Raw genomic sequence first — 24,430 nt, 5'->3', positions numbered from 1 at the left:
GATTCCTCCAATTCCACAAATGCCAAAAAGTTACACCAAAGACTAGTGGCTAGTCATATTTTCTTATCAGTATTATTGCATGAGATAGGTTTGCCAACAACCGCTTCTGCAAATCAAGAGTAAAGGACTGACCCTTAAATTTGTAGGGAAAATTTTCTGCCAAATAGCCTTGGAATACTTTCAATCCCGAATTACATGTATGGTGGCCTCAGAAGATTGTGGACAAGAAGAAGTGCAATGGAGATGTGCTGTGATTTTACGATGAAATATTTCATCATTAGTAAGTATAAGCTGGTGTGAAACCAGTCATAGGAAACTTTTGATCATTTGCAGTCCATCTCATTTCCATACTAAGCTCTAGAATTTATTCGTTAGCAAATATTATTCTGGCAAGATTGATTCACAAGGAACTCATCTGTTAATTGAAAGCCAAGGTTTGATAATGTATAGAAAAAGATTAACACCATACGATTCTCTTTCGGTGAAATGACAACACTGATTGGAATTTTGATTTAATATAGAAGAGATCTTGTATTGACAACATGACACGATGATGACACGGGATTACGGTATGGCGTGAATGATCAAACATGACAATGAAAACCGAAAATACTAGGCATTAAGGAAAAATGGTTACTTAATGGGTCATTTTGAAGTCATCTATCCATTGAAAACTGAGGTTTGGTAATCTATAGAGAAAATTAACACTCAAACAATTGTCTTTTGATGAAATGGTAACAATGATCAAAACTTTGATTGAATATGGAAGAGGTCGCGTGTTTGATAACATGACACGGCATTATTGCGTGGCATATATGATTAATATGATGGTAAGATGTCAATGATGGTCTAATAAAATTTTTGTGACATGATCAAAGAGTTCGACTTTTTGATTCAGAGGCGACGTCACTGGAGAGCAGAAGACACATAAGTAATAATCATTAGTCAATATTAAACATTCTCATTTCTATGGGGTGGATATGTCTTGGGTGCAACAGAAGCTACCAACCCTAATTGCACATTCTCCTTTGTGGTTCACCCACTCAGTAATACATTCAGTTTCTTAATCTCTACAACCACCAGCCCTTTTCTTCTGTAATTTTTTTCCTAATTTTGAGTCTATATAAAGCCATGACACATCAACGAAACCTAGTATCCCTCACACCAAGACGTCATGCGAAGCACCAAAGGACAAAACCACGAATGAGTAGTGAACGTGAACCGCTTCAAGATGATCTCCATCATCAACTCAACGACCACGATTGCAGTCTGCAAGCCGATGATCGTCGCAAGAAGGAATCATAATTAGCACATGCGAGTATCGCCGAGGCCGCGAATACTGGCATGCGAGGCAGGCCTTCCTAAAGAGCTACCATTTCTCCTCATCATCCCCGCCGCCAGAAGAAGAAGAAGATATTTGCGATCATGACCATCACGATGATCATGATCGGGTCAGTGGATTTAAGTGGAAGCTCAAGAGGTCGATGAAGGGTTTTAATGAGTCCGCAGCGGGAATCGTAATGGAGGTCCGTCGAGGACTAACGTCTCAGAGGAGGCTCAAAATCAGGGTTTTCAGGGTCAAGCTCAATCTTCACTCTTCTTTGGTTGCCTTAACCACGAGATGTTTCATTCCTTGGTTTAGCAAAGTTGAGCATGCGCAGTGACCCACAGTTCAATTAGCTTTCACTCCAGAAGTTCTCTATGTGAATATAGTTTGAGGTTAAAAAAGGTTGCAACCACTCTCCTTCTAAGCACCATACGCTCCTGTCAATATCGATTGACCTCTTGTGAGTTTGGCAGGAAGTACTCATGTCCACAGAATTTCTTGAAAATAATTAACACTTTGTCGTAAAGAACAAAGGGTAAAAGGAGAAATTTTACTTTTCGACATCCTACTTTTACCTCTTCGAAATTATGCGATTAATACCACACGATACGACTTGACGATCCTATCTCGCATGGCACGTGTTATTGTCAAAGGTATGATTTTGATTTTTCGACAATCAAAGCAACGTCAATCCCCATTCAAGATTGATGTACTATGTCGAGGAACCATAAAAGATCTGTTCTCTCTGAGGACGGCTCACCCACATGGGGGGTCTGACCCCACCAAAGACTTGGTGGATGTTGTGGATTTCATGCTTTTGATTCGGGCCAAAACTCATATCTCCTTATCTTCTCTCGCCCCTTGACTGTCCACCAAACACTCTCGTGTATCTTGCCCTCATCAATCATCCACGCGCACAAACAGACGAACGCAACAATATCTCTCTGACCCTCCTCTTTCTTTCATTCTCCCTCCACCTCTTGATACTCTATTTCTCTTGTTCTCTTAATTGTGAAAATTACTCTTGAACTTGTCTGTTTGTCCTCTCAGCGTGGCCTGAGATGGGCATTTTTCAAAAATTAAACATTGCTGCTTGGTTTAGAGACTTCACTTGTTGAGGTTGATAGGTGAAGAAGAAGAAGAAGAAGAAGAAGAAGAAGAAGATGAAGATACAGTGTGATGTGTGCGAGAGAGCGCCGGCGACAGTGATATGTTGCGCGGATGAAGCTGCGCTGTGTGAGAAATGTGATGTGGAGATTCACGCAGCGAACAAACTCGCGAGCAAGCACCAGAGGCTTCTCCTCAACTGCCTCTCCAACAAACTCCCTCCCTGTGACATTTGCCGGGTACTTCCCTTATTTAATGCGTTGGTCGATGTTGATTTACCTTTAAAATTGTTCTTTTCTTCTGTGTTCTTAATGGGAAATCTGGTTTAGAACTAATCTTGTTTGTAAGCAATTTGAAGCTGATGAAATAAATATTGAGAAAGTTGCTTATTCTGTATGAAGTAACTAGTTGGTTATTCTATTATCTTAAGCTTTTAGTTCATAAAGAAAGTTGCTTATCATAGCTATCGATGATTATTTTCTCTGTCCGGATAAATATTCACAGATCAATCTCTCTGGCTAAATTTAGCAGCTGCTTATTGCTCAATTTTGACGATTCAATCCTTCTCTTTTTGTCTGAAGAGCATGATGACCCTGATGTGCATTATAATGAATGGCAAATCCTTATAGTTAGCTGATGATGACCATGTTGTGATTACCGATTTAACACCCTACTATGGCCACAATTTAGTTCTTTGGGGGCCCTGTGAATTTTGCGCAATTAGAAAGACTTAAAATGGCCTAACAAAATTGAACTACTTTGTCCTTTTGGCTTTCTGACTTCTGCAGGATTCTGTGGTAATTCAAAGGTGATACAAGCCACAAAATTGTTTTCCACTCTAGTTTCTCGATCTCATGATAACTTTGACATACAGGAGAAGGCGGCGTTCATCTTCTGTGTCGAAGACCGAGCTCTCTTCTGTCAGGACTGTGATGAACCAATCCATTCCGCGGGGAGCCTCTCTGCGAACCACCAGAGGTTCCTAGCCACCGGCATTAAGGTGGCTCTAAGATCTAGATGTGCCAAGGACGGTGACAAAACCCACTCCAAGCCACCGAACCAGAGCTCTCAACCAGTTAAAACACCCCACCAACAGCTTTCCATCTCAACTTCGCCATGGGGCGTCGATGACCTGTTGCAGTTAACGGATTTTGAATCTTCTGACAAGGTGAGATAAAGTGTGATCACTTTGGACTATATATGCTAATAATGCTCTGCACTTGGGTTTCTGGTGATTCGTCGCACTCCCAAAAATTTAACTCATTGTTCTGTTATTTCTAGAGCTCGTTTTGATTTGTAAATTTCTTGCAGAAAGAGCAGCTAGAGTTTGGAGAGCTAGAGTGGCTTGCAGACATGGGGCTTTTCAGTGATCACGTCCCTCAAGAAGCGGCTGAAGTTCCCCAGCTGCCGATGCCACAGTCGAGCAACTACACTTCCTCCAGGACCTCCAAATTCAATGTCTCACACAAGAAGCCGAGGATTGAAATCCCAGACGATGATGAGGAGCACTTCACCGTCCCTGATCTCGGATGAGAATAGAGGAGTTAACTTTGAGGGTAGTGGTTGATAGGTTTGATCATAGTCTGGTGTGTTGGTACATAGATACGCGTATATATTTACATATGCACGCGTAATGCATGTACAACTTAAAGTAACTGTTGAACTGCTATAGAAGTCGTCCTTAATGTCATGGGTTAGAAGAAATAGACAGGTCTTTCTTCCACTAGATTTCCTTTCTTTTTCTTTGTTAGAATTACACTTAAAATTTGTGGCTATGTATTAAAAGTATCCGCTTATGCATTACTTTGTGACGACGATGAGTCGAGCTTATGCATGGGTGAAATTTACAACAGCGTCGCTATACCCATCTTCTGAATGAGTCTGCAGTTAAATTCAGACAGGATAGCCACTTTGTGTGGCTGCTCATCGCACTCTTCGAAAATAACATTGGATGGACCAAACGTTGCCATATGATCACTCACGCTAAGGCATGCCCCTGAAGCATGAGGAATCATCAACAGCAGTGAGGCTTGGTTTCATGCAGGGTCTATCTAATCTTTTCCCAAAAATTATGGCAGGTTGATTCTTCTTTGATCGATTCCTAAATACTTTTGAGGCTAAATGGAGATAGTTCGCCATTGGATACATTGGCTAGCATGGATGTGGATTTGGAGTGAATTAGGACAGGAAAAGTAACTTCAAATCTATCTAACACACTTTCAAATAGTGAATTTAACTAGTATTCACATCATTTAGCGACTTTGTATGACAGAAATTATGTAATGTTTCCTAGTTTGTAATATTGTCATGTCACTAGGAACTTTCCAAATGGAGAAGTAACTTTAGATCTATGAATTTAACAGCTCTTATGCGAGGTTAGTGATTGTGCATACAGAAATTTAAATTACATATTCAGTGTGATCAATAGATTTTCAAAGGGAAAAGTAACTTTAAATCCATTATACACAGCCATTTCTAAGAATGGTTGCTGTGAAAAGTAATGTGAAAAGTAACAGGAATAAGTACAATTTTCTCTTTGTTTGGTAACATCCAAGAACAAAAGGTAATGTTTTCAACACCTTAATTGCGAGTAACTTAGCATGAAAACTTATTAACCAGTTAAGAAGATTACTTGCCAATCACCGAAACAAGTTGTCTGTTCTTGTGGCTTTATCTGATCCAACGGTCTCCATAATGGAGACGGATTGAGATCATCTTTTCCTTTTAATGCGATTTAAGTGAGAGATGGCCCAAAAATCGCAAGATAATAGATAATACTCAGGACCTCAGGCCAGGCCAGGCAATACCAGTGGTTTAGATACAATGTTAATCAAGTAAATATCCTCCTTATTCCACTATCTTTTTGTGATTCTGTACTGATGAGAAGTCATAACCACTACTCCAGGTTTAAAAAAAAGAAGAAAAAAGAGATATGAAACCTCATAATTGCCGTGATCTGAGAAGTTGTTTTTCATATAGTCTTTTCACCAACACTGCCTCAAAGTTGCATGATCAATAACCAACTTCAACATAGTAAATTTAAGAGGGAATTAAAGAAGTTAACTGTACAAGAATCATAAAAAATGCTACCAAACGGACTCTTTCCACTCAAAAAATTACACGATTCAGTTCAGAAAAGCCAGTTGAGACTAATATTGCCAAGCCATGAGAAAAGTGGGAACTGTGCGAAAGCAATGAAGAGCAAGAGGTAGTGCAGCCTACTTGCATCGTAACTTCTCACCTCTGCAGAAAGGACTCTCTTCATCGTCTTCACCAAGAAAATGCCCATACACAAGCAGGCCAATGGCATCATAACAAAGTACATGTATCTTAAGATAATTTTCCCAATAATAGCCAAGCACAACCCTGCGAACGAGTACCCGGCATATGCCACAATGTCCAGCAAAGGTGGCTCGACACCACCCAGAGAAAGCAACGTGACTTTCAGCAACATTACTTGCAGAGACCAGCCAAGCAATCCTTTGACAAACAACCATTGCAATGCTTCTGGGCTAAACCTGAAAAAAAACCCCTTATTAATGTCTACCAAGAAGCTTGGGCAATGCGAAATATCAGTCCAAAGCAAGATGAATGCTAGCATTATTTGCGTGAAAGCAATTATGGGAAATCCAGGAAAGAACTTGTCTCCAAGGAGAAATTGATAATGTCTAAGAAACAGAAGAATGCAAACTTCAACATCCGAAAAGGCAATACATACTGGCCCTGAAGTCCCAACAATAAGCCAGCAAGAACAACATAGGTGCCAAAAGCCATGAATGGGATGTACAAGTCCGGCGCATTGATATCATAAATAGGGGGTTTGTATGAGAGCCTTCCTCCCACCGGTTCCATTATTCGTGTCCAGTGACCCTGAAGAAAGGAATACACAAAGCAGATCGATGAAAGGATGAACAAGAGTTACCAATGACGACTGCCCAATGACGACATCACTTACTCTGTGAAGGAATGGGAATAAAACCACCTTCAACTTGTTCCTCACGTATTGATCATTTACTTGAAAATAATACTGGGGATTAGAAAAGTACCTACTAATCTGCTCGCACAGAAAGCAAAATCCAAAAGACGCCAAACGAAACTCGTCAGATAAAAATATATACAGAGGTTGCAGAATAATAGTATACTACATCAAAAATTTCATCTCAGCAATGCATAAGTCAACCGTCCTTCAAATCAACAAGAAACAACTAAAAAGTTTTGATTTGAGCAACTCATGAGCTTCCTTCTTGCCATTATTGCAATCCACTTAAAACAGAGGACTACCAGGCATCGTTCAATGGAAAGAAAAGAAAAAAATTCAGATGTAGCTCCAAAGGCAAGCAACAACCAAACGGGTTACAACTTTTCAGTGCAATACTCACGTTGCTTTGCACATACTCAGAGCTTGATCCCAAAAATTTCTCCCCATATGCACCAAGGCCACCTCGAATAAGTCCAGGACCAGCTCCATAAAGAGCATCTTCGAACGGGTTAGGCTGAGAACGTGTCGATGGCGTAGGTGCCCCAGGCTGCAGCCGTGGATTGACGTACATAACTGCAGAAGAGGCAACTTCTGTCAACCTGAGCCATGCCAAAGCCTTAGGTAAACAATCGCCACAAGTCAAACCGACATAAATAGGCTATCTATTTCTTTCAGGCACAAGCCATTTGCTTTCCTAAATTCATATGCGGCAAAATCGCGTCGCAAAAAGTCGAATTCACTTCTTAAATCAGCTTGCCAAATCCCCGGATCATTCAAATGCCACGGCCTTTTTCCCCTCGGGATGCAGTCCATGTGATTTACCATCACGCAAGCATTGCCGCGTCGAATCCGTCGACTGGCTAGAAACAAACCTAGCATGGAAACGACATATCCCCTCATTGTCTAACAAGAAAGGATCATACCAAACGATCATACAAACCCCGATATGCACGACAGACAAATGCTCTCGATAGCTTCCATGGCCTGAGACCTTCACTGTTACCAGTGTCAAGAATAACAATGCATGACTCATTCAAATTCCAAAACGAGTGATGCGTTGTTTGTTATTCTTAACAACCAGAACCCATCCTAAACCATAACTAAACTAATCATGCAAACGAAGTGGACATGAATGCAGGCAATCGAAAGGACACCAAACTCGAGCAAAACATAGACACGTGAAAATCGCTCGTAGACGAGGGAGCAGGGAGCAACCTGGACCTGGAACTCGAGCGGTGGAGAATCGAGCGGTGGCGACGCGGGACGTCGGCAAGTCGATCGGCGATTGAGATGCGGTCGTTCGAGGACTCGCCGGCGGTGGGGAAAAGCTCGAGCTTGAGAGAACGAACGCGTCTAAGGGGAAGAAGAAGAAGAAGAAGGGGAGGAAATTGCCGGGAAGCTTGCACGTGTGCACCGCCATTGAATCTTTCTTTGCGCGCCATCATCATCCGCCCAATCGGAGGCTGACAGGTGGACCTCCACGCTCCTTCGCATGGGAACGATAAAGAAAAATAAAATGTGAATACCGCTCGCCGACACTTGGGGAGGAAGGTACTTTTTCTTTCGACCTTTTTATATTCTTTCTAAAATTCCAAAATGAAAAAATAAATATCCCAAAATGATATATAATTGTTATATAATACATAATTTTTATATAATACATGTATATGATTTACTCACCATTTTTTATATAATTAAAAGGTTAGCTCGAATTCGTAAGAGTTTAATAGATTTATGATTTTTTTTTGATAATTTTCTCCAAAAGAAAAGTTGCCCAGATAGGATCCTTGGAAAAATATTTATTATTAGGATCTTATTAAATTATATGGAAACAAAATCCGTGAACATGCTTATATGGTAGGTGCATTTGTTAAGACACGCAAAAAGCTACATTATCGAAATTAAAGTTTCTGTTTTCTTTAATTAAAATGAAACTCCCACGAAAATAATGTATAAATTTTTTTTTGGTAAGTGAAAATAATGTATAATTTGATTAATAAGATAGCGAAAAAAAAATTAAAGAATGGGAAGTTAAATATTTTTTCTTTGACAATATTTATTTTGATAGTTAATTGGTTTTGTCACTAATTTAGCTCTTTCGTTTCACAGCTTTCCAAGGAGCCTGAGGTCTCTCTTTCCTTAAGCTGCCTCTGCCAGCTAAGCTTCATTCTGTATAAATTCCTATCCATCCCGTTCTCTATCTACTACAACAAATTTTCATATTTTTTTATCAGTGGGTGAGAATCCAAAAAAAGAAAACTCGAATGGCGACTTCAAGTTTCAAGAGGCTGGTGGCGATGGCGGTGGCGGCGATGATCATCTTTGCCTTATTCGCCGCACAATTAGCACATGGTGATCGTTGCAATGACTACATCAATCGAATATGCAGACAAGAATGTGCCGGCGCCAAGCCTTTCTACCCGTGTTAGAAGGAGTGCGCACGCAGTGAAACGTGCCCTCCTCCCGCTGCCATTGACGCCGGCAAGTCCCCCGCCTTAAAGTCCAATAATACACCAATCTTATCTCGAAAAATCTTTATTAGATCGAGCTTATTCGTTACCGGATGAATATTCCAAAATTCTCTTTTTTGTTCATCTTAATCATGAATTAAATTCATAGAATATATTTCGTTCGTTCATCTTGTCTAGATTTATTGGATTATACATTATAATTTCTTTTGGTAAAATCTTGCAGATCCAGTGAAGCTTAAAGATTAAGCAAGCGCATGCTCCGGAGGAATAATTCCACTCTATGTTTTGAAATAAATAATTGCCAGAATAAATGTATAAATTTGGAATATAATGTGATCCTGGCGATGTGATATTATATTTTTTTGCTTGTGTTGTGACTAATGCAATACTTATGCCATCGGTCTGAAACTTATGGAATTTATAACTAATTATTTATAGGAAAAGTTTACCCAATGGAATAATATCCTAAAATGTCTATTTTGTCAAGATAATATACCATTTATAGAGGGTTACATTCAAAAGGTGATTTTGTTAATCTTGTCATTTTAAATCACATACCATATTATGTAAGGTACTGAAAAATGGCGATTTTTGTAAATTTCATAGTTTTAAATACCACATTTTTAACAAGACGGGAAAAAGAAAGGTTGTAATGGAAATTTTTATGTGTGGCATGGAAGATTCGCCGCCACAAGAAGCATCATCAAGAAAAGCAAGTCCCAATCGTGACAAATAATTTTAATCCATATAAATATATTATGACAGAATCTCCTTTTCAGTAATTTTTACAATGAGATGAGTGCCCTGGGATTCCCAAAATTTGTTGTGGAAGTACAATTGGGTCTTGTCAAATTAGCACAATCAAGTTCTTCCATTATTTCGTCCATGCTGTGTAATGAAAGAAATAAAAGATAAGATTGAAGGCACTAAACCTTTAAGGACTGAAACGAGTTTAACTGCCAATCAACCCAAGGGCCATTTTTTGGGGAAAATCATTCATACCTATTTCACTTTTATCAATTCACTTCTAAACTTTTTAATTGTGCCAATTGAATCTTGAACATTTTTACGTTTTGTTAATTGAGTTCAACAAACCAATTCTAGTCAAGAATACATGAACGCCAGCTCGTGGCACGACTGACACTGACATGAATTATTTTAATAATTTTTAAATATTTTTCAAATTATTTATTTATTCTTTTCAATTTTTTTCCCTCTTTTTTACAACTTTGGGTAGTGATGGTAAGCCGTGCCTTATAAGATGGCCAGATTACTAATCAAAAATTGACCGAATAGACTCAATTGGGAAAATGTGATAAGGTTTGGGATTCAATTGGCAAAACGTGAAAATATTTATGATTTAATTGGCACAACTTAAAAGTTCATTATTAAATTAACAAAAATGTAATAAATTTACAACTTTGTCGATAATTGTCCCTGGCCATGCACCGTAGGCCATGGCCAAACTACCTGCATAAATCTATAGACCGAGCAAGGGGAGTGGTGGTGAGCATCCAAGACTGAATTTGGAGACAAAACTTGCCACAATGTAAATGAAGAACAAATGAGCAAATAATGTGATCATTTTGATGGACCAAATTACCTAATGGATTTTTTTCCTAATATGCTAAAATGGCTATTTTGTCAATATAACATGGCATCTATAAAGGATAATTTAAAATGATGATTTTATTATAATTTTTAAATTATAAATCTCATTTTGCGTGCTCTTTGCAAATTGACAATTCTGTAAATTTTAATTGTTTTAAAGAGACTCAAATTCCAAAATAGTTACATACTTAATCCAGAGGGTACAGCAAAGGGCTTAGCTTTATTCTGGGATGATCATCTACAGTTATCTATTGACTCCTCTTCAGCCACAGCCATCTTCACCCAATGTCATCTGAAAGACAGTAATCAGGAAATGAAAATTATTTTTCTCCATGCTCCAACTGTTTTCATGGAAAGAATCGAGTTATGGGAACAGATTTCCTCAGTTAGTATGCATTACCGACTACCATGGCTTTGCTTGGGAGATTTTAATGAAATATTAAATCACTTTGGGAGAAAGTGGGTAAGCTGGAGCTAAAACTTATAGGTTAGCGCATTCGAGAGACTTTGTCAATCAATGCTCCTTGATGGACCTGGAATGTAAGGGGTGCTCCTTCACCTCGGTCAAACAAACGTGAGGGAGAAAATCTGGTGAAAAAGAGACTAGATAGGGCTTTTCGCTCGCTTGGTGGAGAATTACCTACCTAGAGGCTGAATGCATTGCACTCCCGGCGATAGGCTCAGATCATACTCCTCTCCTGTTATCCCTGGCTCAACCAAAGAGCAAAAAAAGAAAGCAATTTAAGTATGAAGCATATTGGACTGACGATGTAGAAAGCAAAAACATAGTCACAGATACTTGGAATGACCCTACTACAAAGGATCTTAACCTGGTGGACAAACTGAAGCAAGTACAGCAGAAGTTGATACGGTGGAGCAAGAGCAAATTCGGCCATGCAAAGAAGAGGGTCACCTGGCTAAAAGGTGAACTCCGGGCGATGAACAGCACACAAATCACTGGAGAATCAGCTCAACAGAATGAGATTACTAAAGAAATTGATAAGTTATGGCGTCAAGAGGAGATGTATTGGGGTATGCGGTCGAGAATCAGCTGGGTAAAGTGGGGCGATAGAAATACACGATTTTTTCATGCGACGACAATTCAGAGGAGAAGTAGAAACCAGATAACAATGCTGAAAAATGAGAGTGAAGTATGGGTTCGAGGGGAAAAGCAGATACAGGGGATGACAGCACAGTTTTACAAAAATCTATATACATCAGTGGGCTCCCACAATTGGCAACCTATCATACAACTCATTCCTACTTTAGTACATGACCAGATGAATCATACCTTGATGGCTCCACTTACCGAGGAGGAAATCACCACGGCTATGCAAAGAAGGAGCTTTCAAGGCACCCGGTCTGACGGGTTCCATGGCATCTTCTACAAAGACCTTTGGTCAGCAATCTCCAAGGAGATCTTTCAAGAAATACAACTATTCTTCAACTCGGTCATCTAGATCCCGCATTAAACAGAACACTCATCACACTGATTCCCAAAGTCCCACAGCCTGAAAAACTGGAGCAGTATCGCCTATCAGTCTCTACAATTTCTTATATAAAATAATCTCCAAAGTACTCACAAACAGGCTCAAACCAATTCTACCACACATCATTGCAGAGGAACAGAGTGCTTTTGTGGGAGGCAGGCATATTCAGGATAATATACTGATGGTTCAGGAGGTGCTACATAGACTACGAACCAGCAACAGGAAGAAAAAATTTCAAGCAGTTTTAAAACTAGATATGCAAAAGGCGTACGATCGCATCGAGTGAGATTTTCTTAAGGCCTATCTAACAAAATTAGGTTTCTGTGACCTATGGATACAGAGGATCATGCAATGTGTGAGCACAGTATCTTTCAGCATAAATTTAAATGGATAGCCTTTACCTCTCTTTAAACCTACTCGTGGCTTACGCCAAGGAGACCCTCTCTCACCTTACCTATTTATCATTGTGGCCAATGTGCTATCCATCCTCATGAAGAAAGCTGTTCAGGAAGGTTCACTTACTGGAATCAAGTTGAACAACCACTGCCCCACTCTGTCCCATCTACTTTTTGCTGATGATTCCATCTTCTTCCTGCATGGAACAATTGTAGAATGTCAGAACTTGGCTAGTATCTTAAATCAATACTGTTTTGCCTCTGGTCAGGCAATTAATCTCAACAAATCAGGTATCTACTTTAGCAAAGGATGTCCTACAGCTCTAAAGAGAAACATGGCATCAGCCCTTCAAGTACCAGAAATCACAAAGACAGGCAAGTATTTGGGCATACCTTCAGACTGGGGGCAATCCAAGAAGGACATGTTCGCATGGATCTTAGCTCGGGTTAACTCCAAACTGGACAGCTGGAAGGAAAAACTGTTATCAAAAGCAAGAAAGGAAATACTTCTGAAAGCAGTAATACAAGCAATCCCTCAATATGCTATGTCAATATTCAAAATTCCTATATCGATTTGCAAAGCAATTGAGAGAAAGGTTGCATCGTTTTGGTGGAAAAGCAATGAGAAAAAGGCTAGCATTCACTGGAAGAAGTGGGATTTGTTAAAAACCAGGAAGAGTGAAGGGGGTTTGGGTTTTAGGGATTTACAGACTTTCAACACAGCAATGCTAGCAAAACAGATGTGGCGCATAATTAAAAATCCAAACTCACTTTGGTAACTAAATTATTGAAAGGGCTGTATTACTCACATGGTGACTTCGGCATCTTTGGCGAGAGGATCACGGCCCTCGTGGGGTTGGCGAGTATCATCAAGGCAAGGGATTCGATTGCTCCTCAGGTCATGCACAAGATAGGCAATGGAAAAAAAAACATCAATTAGAATAGAGAGATGGCTAAAAAGTGGCCCCATAGGAGGCCCAGTAACAAACCAAGAACCAGGCAAAGTCTCAGATCTTATAAATCCAAGTATAGGCACATGGAACGAACCTCTTCCACACTCTATGTTTGACGAAAGAAGGGTACGGGAAATTTTAGCCACACCCATTGGCTTACCTGATGAAGAGGATCAACTGGTATGGATGCACACAAAATCAGGAAATTATTCAGTAAAGAGCGGTTATTTTATATTCAGGAACGCCTCTGATTTATCAGAGAATACACAAGCAACCTCATCTTACACACCAATCCCAACCTCTGGAAATACATTTGGCAGTCCACAACCCCACCCAAAATAAAAATTTCCTCGGAACGCATGTAACAATGCCCTAGCAACAATGGAAAATTTGCACTACCGAACGATCGTACCTTCTCCTTTATGCCCCCTTTGCAAACAGGAAGCAGAAACGCTTGAGCACACTTTTCTCCTCTGCCCATGGACAGCCAAGGTATGGAATTCAGCCCCTCGCATCTACGGACTGATGTTCTGAGTGTTATTTTCTCTCATATGAAATAGTAAATCAAATGATGATGTTTGCTGATAAAAAAAAAAAAAATAACAGAGATGCAAAGAGGCCATGGAAGTTTATGTGTTTTCCAATTAAAAGAAAAACATTTATTAGATTTATAATCTAAAAGATGGCGAGATACATGAAATTTGAAACTTGATAATGGAAAATAGTCACATTAATGTGAATTCTGTCCACAAACTGAATTACGGGGCATACCGCTTGAATTTCAATCCATGCTTGAGGCATGATTGATCAGCCTAAAATTGCCTATTTTGTCAAGATAATATACCATTTATAAAGGGTTACTTTAAAAAGGTGATTTTGTCAATCTTACCATTTTAAATCACATACCTTATTATGTAGGCTCTCGAAAAAATGGCGATTTTGTAAATTTTCATAGTTTTAAATGGCACCTATATAATAAGGAGGGAAAAAAAATTCAAATAAGAGCTTGAAGTAAACCATATTTCAAATAAGAACTCGAAATGACCATATCAATTTTAAAGCGAGCCTAAACTCACTATTTAGTGAAGGGCAATTTTGTTTTTTGAATTTTTATTTTTTTCTTTCCAAAACCAATATATATATATATATATATATATATTTTAAAAAAATAGATGAACATATACTAGAAAGATACTCCCTTTTGCCTATGGCAGCCGGGTCGCCGGTACTTGGGCAAGGGCCGACAATCCTTGTTGACCAGAGGTGAGGGCTAGCCAAAGACGGGAGAGGGCGACAATATGGGAGCCCTCTCCTAGATCTTGGAGAGGGTTGCTTGCCCTCGCCTCGCTTAGCGAGCGTCACCGGCTTGAGGTTTATAAAGAGTGCCTTGACTAGAGAAAATTGAACTCTCCTCTTTTTTATATTTGGTCAAGAATTTATAGCTTTCGCATGTACTAAACTGAGGTTAGGCATGTGAACAAACGGTGCGGGATGCCCTATCGTTTTCCACGTGTACTGAATTGAGGTTCCCTTTCTATCCGGGAAGAGGAACATCAAATCATCATTCAGCAAGGTCTCCTCTTGTCATGTTCTATCCCTCAGCTTCTGAATTTCTCTCTTTCGCTCTCATTTTCTTTTTTCTTTCGCTCTCATTTTCTTTCGTTCTATTTTATTAACAATTGTACAGTTTCCATTAAAGCTTTAGGGACGTACGGTTGATTGATGAGAAGTGTCACTACAAACTCGACCAAATTGATGAGTTGCAGTAAGGTCTGAAAAGAATTTCAAAAAATGCTGCTCAGAAATGTAAAACAGAAAAATGCTTGTGCAGAATAATTCATGTTTAAATATAGAGCAGAAAAGGCGAAAAGAGCGAGGCAATGGACAATGAAAAAATAAAAATTTGTGACAAGTCTCCATTCATAAAAGTAGTGAGTGAGAATAATCTATTTTTCATCGCTAAACTAATTTTTGATTTGGGGTAGCATTAAAAATTGGAAAAAAAGAAAATCTAATTTTCTAATTAAAAAGACAGGTCTTGCTCAGAAGTTCATATTTCTTCTTCTGTCAGTGCAGTAGTTGCGACAGGTCTCATTATGGATTTCCTCCTTCCCCATGGCGTGAGACCATTCAAACGTCTCATTACGTTCGTTCTGAAAATCCTCATTTCAATAAACCGCGTCACAAAATGGGTGAAAAATTAAGAGTCGTTAAAGAGTATGTATTATAACCATCCTGTTTTTATTTTAAAATTATTTTTCTACTTCAAATTTGTTTTTAAAGAGAAATCCATTCGGTAGAAATATTTCAGTTTTTTTTTTTTTTTTTTTGCTGGAGGAACCGCTTTGGCCGACAACCACCACGTAAACCCCGTGTATCGCTAACGGGGAAACCACCATCCCGGCACCACGCATCAATCACCTAATAGCCTGCCAGCCTCTTTGCCACTTGCGTCGCAAGGGCTTCGAACTCATGACTTTCCCTCAAAGGACTGAAGCCTACCCAACGGAGCCACCACGACAGGTGGTAATATTTCATTTTTTTCGTAAGGAAGAACTACCCGGAAGGGTAGGAAATATTCCTACTTCCCTAGAGTTCTTCCTTCTAAGAGGGTTGGCACAAAAGCAGCAAATATTGAAATTAATAGCAAAGAAGGCTAGGCTCCTCGAATGGAATACTGCTTTCGATATTGCACTAGAAAAGAGCAAAGTTTTCCACACGGTTTAAGCAAAAGCCATTATTAAAGGCATCCGTGCATTAAGTGACGATTACTAAGTGGATCCGGTACTCTCAGATGCTCTTTCCATGCTTTCTTTGAGACAAGACCAATCCTATGTTGAAAGCCTGGATAGATGGAAAAGAAGTTTCAAGCTTGGAATAGATTTTTATTCAAAAAATAGATTTGGAATAGAAATCAGAAATAAAAACTTTTTACTGTTCTTTTTTTTGGAATAGAAATTAAAGTAAAAACTATTTTCATCGTTTGTCTTCACTACTAGCCGGTCACCCATCCGTTGCCACCGACCACCATCCATCGTTCTTCAGCCGTCGGTTGTCGCCGCCGGTCACCGATTGTTGTTTCTTGCCGGTCGCCGTCGCCGAGAGAAAAATTTTGTGTCATTTTCAAACAAATTTCTATTCTAGGAGTAGAAATTTTGTGTCATTATTAAATGGATATTTTGCTTAGAAATTCATCCAAAAATAGAAATAGAAAAATCTATTTCTCTTCTAGAAGAAATCAATTTCTAGCAAGAATAGTTATAATTCACGCCCTAAATCGACGTAAAAAATTGAACTGGTTTTATTAATCCTTTAGGTACTACATGAAGAATTTTTCTAAGCAATATAACTTTAGTCATCTATTTTGAAGATAAAAACTTGATGCATCATGGAATCGCGTGTTTTTAAGTTGAGCAAACTTAGACCAAAACAAAAAACAAAAAGTTGAGCAAACAATTATTTCTTTTATTTTATACGTTTTAAAAAAAGAAAAAGTCTGGAATATCTTTCATGAAGTTATTGGTCAGGAAAGAGCAAGGACTATACTCCTAGTCAATAGTATTGTTTAATGGATTAACATCATGAAAAATTCAAGACTAGTATATATATATATATATATTGCTTATCTTGGAACCACCGTACAACCGACAACCGATGGCGCAAATCAAGGGGAGCACTAGCGCGGGGGCCCATCTCCCATGGCACTCCACTTAAGTCGCACAAATGGGGGTGCGGAGGTTTGAACCCCTCCCCTCCCAAATGAGGGGGTAGAGCGCAAACCAGCGCATCCACCGGGGTGGGTCTCAAGACTAGTATATTAGTACTATGAAAATCTTAAATTGATACATTGCAAAAAAATTTATCCAAAATTAATTTTTTGATCAATACAAATTCTAGATTGGTACACCTATAACAAATTTACTCTCTATTGATTTCCGTTAAATTTTATTATTAAATTGCTAAGTCAAATGACACGTGGCAATTGATGGCTCTACCAATTTGGGGTTTCGCAATATTAATCCAATTTAATGGAGGGTGACTAATATACCGATTTAGGATTTTTTATGGTTAAAAATATATATTTGAGTAAATTTGTTACATGTATACTAATTTGGAATTTTATTATCAAAAAATTAATTTAAAATAAATTTATCAATGTTTTTGAGTTTTTGTAATATTAATTTTTATTTAATTAAATCATTATATTAGTGAAAATTGAGTTGAGGTTTGTGGAGAGAACATGGAGAGATCTTGCAAATTAACGAAGATGGATTCCACTAGAGCTGCATCCTACCCAATTGACACACTAAATGATGGCAAAACAGGCACTGATGGATGGGTAGCACTAATCAACAGGTGTTGCACTGTCGCTGAAAAGCCTTCACTTTTACAACAAAGGGTTAATATTTTGAAAAATCTCAAACTGGTACAATGATAAATTTACTATAAATTATTTTTGTCAAACTCCAAATTGGTACACCTTTGACAAATTTACCTCAAATTGATAAATTTACCCTCTGTTAATTTCCGTTGAATTTTACTGTCAAATTATCAATTTAATGACATGTGACAATTAACTGGTATATCAGTTTGAGATTTTACCATTCATTTGTCACAGTTATACAATTTTTGTAATTTTTTGTGGTATTAATCCAATTTAATTAAAAGGCATATTGTCACAAATGTATTAGTTTGGAGTTTTTGTGGTTGAATAAATTAGTTTGTGGTAAATTTGTTACAAGTATACCATTTTAGGGTTTTTTTATTATCATTTGAGATAAATTTATCACAGATATACCAATTTGAAATTTTCATGATTACAAAAATAGTTTTGGGTAAATTTTTAACATGTATACTATTTTGAGTTTTTAGGGCATTAACCTTATAACAAAAACCTTCATTTTCAAGCAAAGCAAAATGCCAAAAGTATTTTTTTCCCTATTCAATTTCTCTCCTTCGGGTAAAATAATTACACGACTTTTTGAAATTCTTCACACGAGACAAGGTTCACTCGTGTCGCCAGCAATAAAAACACTACAATTTTTAATTAATAAAAACGTAAAACGTGAAGTCAATTACTTTGTTAAAAATTTAACTTTTATCTTGAAATCTTTGTTTTGACATTCATCCGTTGTTTCTACGAGAGCACGTCTTGTAGATGTTTATTATTCCTACTACTCATAAATGTCTCTGGTATCACCCAATTATGATAATAAAATAATTTAATTCACTGCAAATTATCTTGATTTGTCGATATAAGGCATATTTTTTACTTTATCCGTTCTTTGAGGTTAATGTAGTTACTTCAGGCTCTTATTTGAAATAAGGTCCATTCCAAATTCTTATTTAAGAAAACAATATTACTTCGGACCCTTATTTAAAATTTTTCCAAAAAAAAAAGGGTGTAATGGAAATTTTTATGTATGGCATGGAAGATTCACCACCACATCGAGCATCATCATGAAAAGCAAGTCCTAATCGTGACCGATGGAAATAAGTTTAATCCAAATAAGCATATTATGACGAAATCTCCTTTTTGGTAATTTTTACAATGATATGAGTGTACGGGGATTCCTAAAATTTATTGTGGAAGTACAATAAGGTCTTATCAAATTACTGTAATCAAGTCCTTCTATTATCCTATCCATGTGGGGTCACAAATGAAATAAATGATAAGATCCAAGGTGCTAAACCAATAAGGACTGAAATGAGTTTGACTCCAATCAACTCAAGGGCCACCCATGGAGAATATTGTCAAAAAATCTTAAACCTATTGTACTTTAATCAATTTAGTCATAAACCCTTTAATTGTGTTAATTAGGTCTATCGGACCAATTTTGGAATGTCGGCACAAGGCATAGCCGGCGCTGACATAAATAATTTTTAATAATTTTATAATATTTTATTTATTTATTCTTTGTCATTTTCTTTTGTTCTCTTTGATCTTTTATACAACTCTGGCCAGTGATGGTAGGCTATACCATGTAGGATAGTTGGCTTTCCAACCAAAAACTTGTCGGATGGACTAAATTGATATAATCGAAAGGTTTATGACTAAATTGATAAAAGTACAATAAATTTAAGACTTTTTGGATGATTTTTCATCATTTTTAGTAAGGTTATACCAACGAATTAAATTCTTCTCTATTTGTCAAGTATAATTTTTCCACATCTTTGGTAATTTTTCAAAGCGCAAGTTATTCCGCTCTAGGATTTGTAATGAATTATTGCCTGCATTAATGCATAATTTTCGCAAAATAATGTGATCGTTGTGACAGGCCAGATTACCTAATGGATTTTTTTTTTTTAATTATAGTAACCTAAAATGGCTATTTTGTCAATATAACATGCCATTTATAAATGATGCTTAAAATGGCGATTCTATCAATCTTATAATCTTTAAATTATATATCTCATTTTGCAGGCTACTGCAAATTGACGATTCTATAAATTTAATAATTTAAAATAACGCTTGTTTTTTTTTTTTTTTTTTTGGTCGAAAAATAACGCTTGTTTAACAAGATTGTAAAAATGGTTGTAAAGGATATTTTTGTGAATAATACGGGAGATTCAACACCATAACGAGCATCGTCGTAAAGATGTTACATGGAAGATTTCCTCCCAATGTTGGTCAGACGCCTGTTGTCCCACGTAGCCCATGGCAATACGCTACAAGTCTACTTGCTTAACATCTAGTGTCACATCTTAATCTTAGATTATTATATTTAAACTAGCTTATTGCAATCAAATCTAATGTGGCACTAATTACATGTATCGATTTTGTTTCCTCTTCTGCATGTATTATCTCTTGAAATTTGATTTATTCCGTAAAATCTTTCAACAAAGGGAAAATGCTTCGATCTTCTTTATCATCATACATATGTTTTAGAAATTATAAATAGGGTGGTGCTATTTCCAACCCCATATTAATACTTAATCCACCCATATTTTCACTAAAAAAGACAAACCGCCGTTGATCATTCAATCAATTTCAAATGGTGGCCCCACTTTTTATTTATTTAAGATCCGGTTGCCATAATTAAGACATTTCATATATTTTCTTTTTATTTATTGTGGGTATATAATGTATATTAAATGCACTATGTTTCCTTTTCTATTTTTAGAATTTACTTCCGCATATATGAGTTTTGTCAAAAAAAGAAAATATATATATATCAAGTCTCTTAATTTCACACATCAAAATTTTTTTTTTTTTTTAATTTCCTTATCATTTGTGAAATATCTTTACATAGAGCACGTAAAGACATTTTACAAGTATCTAGTAATACACTAAAAACATTGACATGAAAAAGTTATGTAAAATGAGAAATCTTGATATTTTTCTTATAAACATTTCATGAATAATATAAGTTTTTATCAATTCAAAATGATGATTAAAAAATTATTATTTTATGTAATTGATTTGATTGAATTTTGCCTTTTCAAATTTTCCGTTGGAAAAAGTACCTATGATTATATTTTGAAAAATCTTTAAGGAGGGTTTTTTTTTTTTAATTTCATCCTATGATCCCATTATATGTTTATGTATAGAAATGACGATTAATAAAAAAAAAAAGGGTAATGTCGATGTGCACAATAAAAGCGCAAGTTTATAAATAATTGATTACAGTAAAAAATTGCCTGTGTCAAATTTTCTACATTTTACTTGACAATTGATCCATAAATTTATTCGCCAAGTAGAATAGAATTAGGTCTCTTGTAAAAAAGAAAAAATCAATAAAATTAATTTCTATAAAAGTTAAATCCAAGATTAAAAAAGCGAGCTTGATGCCCACAATAAATGCAAAAAGAAAAAAAGAAAAAAAGAAGTTATTAATCATGGCAACGAAAATCCATATAGAAGTGGAAAATGGCCACCACTTTGATCATATAAGGGTGAAAATAGTGCTACCCTACAAATAACGTATTTTTGGCAAAGGAAGAAATTCAAAACTCCCCAATATAACGCAATCTTCAATGCAATCATAAATGCATCTAATCGGCTTCCACCTCTTCCTTTTACCTACATAAAGATGGGGATCTCCAAGGTCCTATACATCTTCAACGAGCAAAGCCCCTAAATAAAAAATTAAAAAAAATAAAACTAAAAATAAAATAAAATAAAATAAAAATCCCCCATTCCTTTCCATAATAATGGACGCTGCAACTTTTCAATGAGGTCCGTGTTGAAGCTCGCCGCGGTCGCCTTGTTAGCGCTATTGGCATCGGCAATCCCCGGCGCCACAGCGTTCCCGATCTGTTGTGCCCGGGACAGAGCCTGCTGCAACGGATATCTGGAGGGCGGGCGTAAGTATCCTCCCCATAACTAAATATAATGATGGGCTTTGCCGTCCTTTTATTGTAATCCCTTTGAGCATGACCATCTACTCATGTCTCTTTAATAAATGATGGGTTCCAATCTCGTGCATCGCCCGGGTATTTCCAATTATTCTCGTTTTGGTTTGATTTTGGTAAATGCTAAAACAAAAATCGTTACGGATTATATACTTTTTTTCTTGAAATTCAAAGGGATGAAAGATATATACTAATTCTAAACACGTCATTCCGTTGTTCTGTCCATATGGAGGTAACGAAAGAAATGAAAATGATAAGATTGAAGGCACTAAACTGACTCCCAATCAACTCGATGGAGAATATTGTTCAGAAAGTCTTAAACCTATTGTGCTTTTATCAATTTAGTCTTAATCTTTTTAGTTATATCAATTGAATCATAAACATTTTCATGTTTTGTAAATTGAGTCCATTGGACCAATTTTGAAAACGCCGGCAGGAGGCATGATTGGTGCTAACATGAATAATTTTTAATAATACTTCATTTATTTTTCTTTTTTAACAATCTAGCCGGCAATGGTAGGCCGTAACATGGAGGATTGCTAGCTTTTTAGCCAAAAATTAGTTGGATTGACTCAATTGGCATAATTAAAAGATTGATGATTAAATTGGTAAAGATACAATAAGTTTATGATTTTTTTGATAATTTTCCACCATTTTTAGTAAGGTTATGCCAACGAATAAAAACTTCCTTTTTAGTCAAGTGTATTTTTTCCTTGGTAATGTTTCAAAGCCGCAAGTTATTCCGCTCTAGGATTTGTAACAAACTATTACCCGCATTAATACACAACTTCGCAAAATCATGTGATCATTGTGATGGACTAGACTACCTAATGGATTTATTTATTTATTTATTCTAGTATCCTAAAATGGCTATTTTGTCAATATAACATGCCATTTATAAAGGATACTTTAAAATGGCGATCCTTTCAATTTTATAATCTTTAGATTATATATCTCATTTTGCAAGCTACTAAAAATCGGGGATTATGCAATTTAATAGTTTTAAATAACGCCTGTATGATAAGACTGTAAAAAAGGTTGTAAAGGATATTTTCGTGAATTATACGAGATATTCAATTCCATAACAAACATCGTCCTAAAGATATTACATGGAAAATTTCCTCCAAATGTTGGTTGGACGCCGCTTGTCCCACGTAGCTCCTGGCAATACTCCACAAGTCCACCCGCTTAACATCCGGTATCACGTCTTAATCTTAGATTATTAGATTTGAACTAGCTTATTGCAATCAAATCTAATGTGGCACTAATTACATGTAGCGATTTCGTTTCCTTTTCTTGCATGTATTGTCTCTTAAAATTTGGTCCATTCCGGTAAAATGTTTCATCAAAGGAAAAATGCTTCAATCTTCTTTACCACCGTACCTATGTTTTGGAAGTTATTAATAGGGTGGTGCTATTTTCACCCGTATTAATACTTTTTTTTTTTGGTCAGAACCCGTATTAATACTTAATCCACCCATATTTTCACTAAAAAGACAAGTTGCCCTTAATCATTTAATTGCAGTTTAAAGCAACGGCCTGCCTTTTATTTATTTAAGGTCCAATTGCCATAATTAAAATATTTCACATATTTTATTTTTGTTTATTGTGGGTATTCCATGTAAACTTTTATGGCTTTCCTTTAACCGTGGGACGGTCAAACGTCATGCGGGGGGGACCCAAAGAGAAATTTTCAAGAATATATATATCAAGCCTCTTAATTTAATAACCGTGGGACGGTCAAATGTCATGCGGGGGGACCCAAAGAGAAATTTTCGAGCCTCTTAATTTAATAAATCAAATAATATATATCAAGTCTCTTAATTTAAGAAATCAAATAACTCTTTTAATTTCCTTATCATTTGTGAAATATCTTTACATAGAGCATGTAAAGACATTTTACAAGTATCCAATAATACATTGAAAACACGATGTGAAAAAGTTATGTACAATGAGAAATCTTGATATTTTTATTGTAGACATTTCATGGATGATATAAGTTTTTATCAATTCAAAACGATGATTTTAAAAATTACTATTTTATGCCTTTTAAAATTTCTCATTGGAAAAAGTACCTGTGATTATATTTAAAAAAATCTTTAAAGAGGGTCTTTTTGATTTCATCCTATGATCCCATTGTATGTTTATGTATACATATGATGATTAATAAGAGAAGGTAGTGGTGATAAGCACAACAAAAGTGTAATTTTTTTTTTTTTTGTCAATTCTACTCTATGCCTACTCTACCCTCACTCTCAGACTTTTACCCTACCTCTTGCAGGGCGTGGGAGTCGAAACCCACTCCGGAAACTTACTCGTCCCCACACCATAGGTGGGGATTTGAACCCCCTCACCTCCCTCTTCCATATTGGAATAGTGGCCACTAGAGCGAATCCCAGTGGTTAAAAAAACAAGTGATAACATTAAAAACTCATGGGTGTCAAAATTTTTATTCGCCAAGTAGAACAGATTAAGTTTCTTAAACAAAAAAATTCAACAAAAGTAATTTCTACAAAACTTAATCCAACATTAAAAATGCGAGCATGAAGCCCACAATAAATGGAAAAAAAATGTGAAATTGTTAATTGTGGCAACTAAAAGCCATATAGAAGTAGAAAACGACGACCACGTTAATTAAATGGGGGTGGAAATAGGGCTGTTTTATAAATAACGTCTTTTTTGCCTCTTTGCGGAGCGTGGAGTCGAAACCCACTCTTGCAATTTACTTGTCCCCACCCCATC

The 24,430-nt window shown here is 36.7% G+C and overlaps 2 protein-coding genes across 3 annotated transcripts; one reads left to right on the top strand and one right to left on the bottom strand.

The window, feature by feature from the left end:
• The first annotated feature begins 2,180 nt into the window (after window positions 1-2,180).
• Window positions 2,181-4,286, top strand: LOC104434734 (B-box zinc finger protein 24). Its single transcript, XM_010047636.3, has 3 exons — window positions 2,181-2,673; window positions 3,309-3,602; window positions 3,746-4,286. The coding sequence occupies exons 1-3, from the start codon at window positions 2,491-2,493 to the stop codon at window positions 3,965-3,967; spliced, it is 699 nt and encodes a 232-aa protein (XP_010045938.2). The 5' UTR covers window positions 2,181-2,490; the 3' UTR covers window positions 3,968-4,286.
• Window positions 4,287-5,493: 1,207 nt separating this feature from the next.
• LOC104434572 (protein YIF1B) lies at window positions 5,494-7,759 on the bottom strand. Of its 2 annotated transcripts, none has more exons than XM_010047555.3 (5): window positions 7,629-7,759; window positions 6,814-7,012; window positions 6,390-6,488; window positions 6,153-6,304; window positions 5,494-5,952 (listed from the first exon to the last, which is right to left on the bottom strand). In XM_010047555.3, exons 2-5 carry the CDS (start codon window positions 6,982-6,984, stop codon window positions 5,565-5,567), a joined length of 810 nt encoding a protein of 269 aa, XP_010045857.2. In that variant the 5' UTR covers window positions 6,985-7,012; window positions 7,629-7,759; the 3' UTR covers window positions 5,494-5,564. The 2 variants fall into 2 exon arrangements, with proteins under 2 accessions (XP_010045857.2, XP_010045792.2); XM_010047490.3 differs by having other exon boundaries at window positions 6,814-6,986.
• Window positions 7,760-24,430: the final 16,671 nt, after the last annotated feature.

This window comes from Eucalyptus grandis, chromosome 1 (genome assembly GCF_016545825.1).
Source record: "Eucalyptus grandis isolate ANBG69807.140 chromosome 1, ASM1654582v1, whole genome shotgun sequence".
Taxonomy (NCBI): domain Eukaryota; kingdom Viridiplantae; phylum Streptophyta; class Magnoliopsida; order Myrtales; family Myrtaceae; genus Eucalyptus; species Eucalyptus grandis.
This window is presented reverse-complemented; position numbering and strand designations above follow the sequence as displayed.